General features: G+C 45.7%; 1 protein-coding gene across 1 annotated transcript; it reads right to left on the bottom strand.

Moving 5' to 3' along the window:
* Positions 1 to 429: 429 nt before the first annotated feature.
* On the bottom strand, positions 430 to 2,410 carry LOC123057204 (uncharacterized). The gene is made up of 6 exons (XM_044480300.1): positions 2,277 to 2,410; positions 2,096 to 2,210; positions 1,574 to 1,834; positions 1,279 to 1,476; positions 1,024 to 1,197; positions 430 to 954 (listed from the first exon to the last, which is right to left on the bottom strand). Exons 1-6 carry the CDS (start codon positions 2,408 to 2,410, stop codon positions 430 to 432), a joined length of 1,407 nt encoding a protein of 468 aa, XP_044336235.1.
* Positions 2,411 to 4,486: the final 2,076 nt, after the last annotated feature.

Below are 4,486 nucleotides of genomic sequence, written 5' to 3'. Positions count from 1 at the left end.
CAAGTTGTAAGTTGAGAAGCACAAAGACAAGACTCAAGCATCAACAATGCACAAACATAGACAACTACCTCGATTGATTATTGTTGCAAGGAGGTCGATGCGCCATGAGCTGTAGTGGGAGTCACTGGGCTTGCTTGGGTAGGTATGGATGCAGGTACCACGAAGTTATTTGAGTCTTGTCCCGACTGAGAACACTTAAAGCATGAGAAGGTAAGATGGTAAGATTCATGATCTTTAAGCATGATGGTAAGATGCATTATTAGAAAGTTGGAAGACTTACAAAGCTAAAAGTAGGAAGAGGCGGAAGAGGAGGAAGATCTGGCAAAGTAGAACCCTGCATATTAGCTCTCAACCGAGCGAACGTCTCCTGCAGGGCTGACTGTTGCTTGACCATGAATTCCTGTTGTTGCAGGAGGGCTTGTTGCATTTTCATGGCTTGGTCCTGTTGAAGTTGGGCATTGGCCTGAGCCTCCTGCCGCAACTTGTTTTGTTCCTGTAGGCGTGCCTACAATATGCCATCACAACAAGTTCACCATCATTGCAATGCAAAGAAGAAATCACAAGGAATATCAATAAAGAAAAATATACCTCGAATTGATGCAGCATGTCCAGCCTAGGCTGTGGGCGATGCTCTATAGCAGGACCTGAGCTCGAGGTGGTAGCACGGAGGTGGGCGAGTTTTGGAATGTCCTTCTTACGGATGGCACCATCACCAACATATAACCGGCCACCCTTCTTGCCTTCTCCCGACATGAGGGAAACCATGACGTCAATGTCCTGTGAGGCCGGATCAGAGTCGGGCCCGTTGCACTCCTTGAACTTCCCACTATATGCTTTAATCCTCGAACCAGCACCAGGTTTGACCCACCCCCCTTCAGGTTTCTTTGACGTGCGGGAAAGACATAATCCCATGAAGCTGTTGAGAGGTTGTTCTCCCTCGCCTCTCTCCCTATTCTGCAATAGAAGCAATCATATCCATAACGGCACAAGTTCAGAAGTTCATGAGCCGAATGATATTATTACCTTCTTCTGCACGTAAGCGTGGAGGTTGAGGTTGCCTTGAAGGTGTACCGGACCACCCATCAAGGCACGCCGCTCCGAACATGCTCTATGTGTGACCCTCCACTCCGGGTTTATCCACCTGGATATGATTTGCTGATAGCAAGGAATCTTGTTGTTGCACCACGAGGGAACCGCCTAGGGTATGCCAAATATATCCAACTTAGGAATGAAATGAAGTTGTTTTGATCCAACCAGTCATAAGCAAATGGAAAGTACCTTCATGTACATCGAACGGGTGAGATGGACTCTCCGGGCTAGTTGCTTTTTGAGAAGCATGTTGCGTTCATGCGCATAATACTTCACCATGGCATCGACGCGCCCCTCGTAGTGCATGTCTTGGACAATCTTCTTGGCAATCGCCTCCACGACCTCATTAGCTTCATCCTTCATACCCTCGGCACAAGTAAAGAAGTCCTACACAAGTGTATAAATCCGCATACGATAGTTATCAATGCAATGATTTTGAATATTGGCAAAGAAATAACTATGAAAAATGACAAAGAAATTTTACCCAAAAATCGTTGACCACTCGGTCGGCAGCATTGTTGTACTCCCTGTCCCACTTGTCTTTGGTATCCGGAGCGCGTTTCCAATGCTCCCAAGACCAAGCTGGCTCCTCCTCACCATCTCCTATGGGGACCAAGCCAGGGTAATAATGCCTGCAAAGACATCCAATGATGCTACTTGGCTGGCGTGGCACCTTTATGTCTTCTCCTACAACCAGCAAGGCCCTGCACAATGGAAAGGCAAGTAAGTTAGTATCTACAAAAATCTTGAATGTAAAGACACAAATAATAGTCCACAAAAGCACTTACCTCACACTGACTGGTTTGACAATGAGCCCCTTATGTGGATATGGTCGGGAAGGGAGCGTGGACACCGCACGCAACCATATTTTGGTCTCCTTAGGAATCGGCCATTCCATGTCCTTTGCCGATACCTCCACCTCATACTCTCCCTCCTCCAACTCCTCCAACTCCTCCTCCTCCTCCTCCTCCTCCTCCTGAGTCGCACCACGTGATGACCCTTTCACATGCTGCCAATCACGACGAGACCTCGTCTGCTCCACCTCCACAACTGGCTCCTCCTCTACATCCTCCTCTGCCCCCTCCTCTGACTCGTCCTCAGAATCGGCATAGGGGATAGTGCTAGCAACACGGGATACAGTGGTACGACCACATCGTCTACCCCGGGTACTATCCACCGTGGCTCACTGAGCAGGTTTGGCCCTGCCCACCTGTATGGAAGCTGCCACACCGGTGCCCTTCTTTATGGCCCCTGTCACATTGCCTAACCTTTTAATCACATTGTCGATGCTTGCAACTTTGTTCTTTTTGTTGCCTGGCATCGTTCAGTCACCTGCTATGAGAAAGAGTATTTCGATTAGTTCATGTTGAAAAGTCATAGTCCATGTTAAAAAATTCATATGCATAAGTATAGCAATTCAGAAGTCCATGTTTAAAAGTTCCTATGCAAAAGTAGAGCAATTCAGAAGTCCATGTTTAAAAATTCATATGCAAAAGTAGAGCAATTGAGAAGTCCATGTTTAAAAGTCATAAAAAATCATATGCATAAGTTAAAACTCACAGGGAAGAACTTCTTGAGAAGCACATGTTCATAGTACAGAGTTGTCTTACATCTAGAAGTACATTGAATAGTTAAGACTCGGCAAAGTTTACATTCAAGAGTACAAGTTCATAGTACATAGTTGGTTTACATCAAAAAGTACATCATCACTATCACGCACGTCGTCCTCATTGTTCATAGTACATAGAGTTGTTACAAGTTTCAAAAGTCATAGTCCTCATCGTTTGGATCATTAGTTGGCCCGAGAGTTTCATCATCGCTGTCACGCATGTCATCCCACCATTCCGGAGTATAGTGTGGAGGTGGACCATCTGGCTCATCTTCTTCACCGAGACGGACTCGTTCATGTAAATTCAGGTCCATGGGATCTTCAATGATTTAATCATTGTCTGGCTCATCGCCTGCTTCCATGCCCTCATCTTCATCTTCCTCATCGTCTTCCTCCATGTCATCCTAGTCAGTGGGCAAGTGAATACTAAATTCACCTGTGAGCCCATCTTCCTGATTGAACTCACCCTCATATGTGTTGGGGTTTATGCGTTGGAAATCTTCATCGGTTGGAGCAGCCGGTTTATTATGCATGGGTACATTGTACACAACATCCCAGCCCTTTAGGTACTTCACGGTTTGGCACGCATACGGTAGATAGAATACCTGCTTGGCCTGGTTAGCCAAAATATAGACATCATCTCCATCATACTTGTATGCCCGCTGAATTTCGACCCACCCAATGTCTGGGTACCGCCTGACTCTGGTTGGGTCAAACCAATGGCATCTGAAAACAACGGGGTTCAGCCGGTTGCCCAAACCATAATCCAGCTGGATCATTTCCTCGATTCTTCCATAGTACTGAAGTCCATCTGTCCCTAGTGTTACAACCCCGCTATTTATTGTTTTTTGACCGGGCCGACTCATGTGATAAGAATGGGTATGGAAGCGATACCCATTCACATCATAAGCCTTTAATTGCTTGGCAGAACATGTGAAGCCTGTGGCAAAATCTTTCAAATCGGCTCTCATAGGGTCCCTTTTTGCCTACAAGTTTATAATAAGAAAATTTTGATGTATGAGTTGGAAGTAAGACCAACTTGAAATGTCAGCACTAGAAGAAGGTTGGACAGAGTGGCATACTTTTGCCGCGAACCAAGGAATGAAGCCGCCATTTCCTTTACCGCCTTTTTTAAAGATAAGTTCCCTCTCCTCCTCGGTAGGGGGCCTTTCTAGGTTCCAACATTCAAGTGTGAATTCACTATAGCAATGAGAAAGAAATGAAGTCAGACACAAACTTAATTTTGATTATTTGCGAAAAATATAGGAAGCACTTACTCAATGTACGGTTGTACTTCTGGCATGTTTGTCAACACATACGACATAATAGTTGTCCACTCTGGATGTTTTATGTGCCTGGGTCTTCTGCCACTTGCTCCGCCACCTACCCCTGCGAAGATGCTAAGTGGGGGTAGATTGGCTGTGATGATGACATTGTAACGAAGGACTGGATTATGCTGAGTGGGAATATTGGGATCATAGTACTTTGTCGTGTTGTTTGACACCTCCTTGTTGAGATAGGCCTCGACTATGGATGCTTCAATACGACATTTATTCTTGCATTTGGCACGAAGATTCTTGTTTTCTCTCTCAAGTGCATACATCCAACGGTACTGCACAGCCCCCCCCCCCCAATCGTGCCTCAGACGGATGATGCAAGATCATATGTTGCATCGGATTAAAGAAGCTTGGTGGAAAGATCCTCTCTAGCTTGCACAACAACTCTGGTGCCTGTTTCTCCAGCTTCTCAATAACTTTTGGGTCTAACTCTTTAGCACAAAGCTGACAG

Source organism: Triticum aestivum, chromosome 3A (assembly GCF_018294505.1).
Source record: "Triticum aestivum cultivar Chinese Spring chromosome 3A, IWGSC CS RefSeq v2.1, whole genome shotgun sequence".
In the NCBI taxonomy this organism is placed as follows: domain Eukaryota; kingdom Viridiplantae; phylum Streptophyta; class Magnoliopsida; order Poales; family Poaceae; genus Triticum; species Triticum aestivum.
This window is presented reverse-complemented; position numbering and strand designations above follow the sequence as displayed.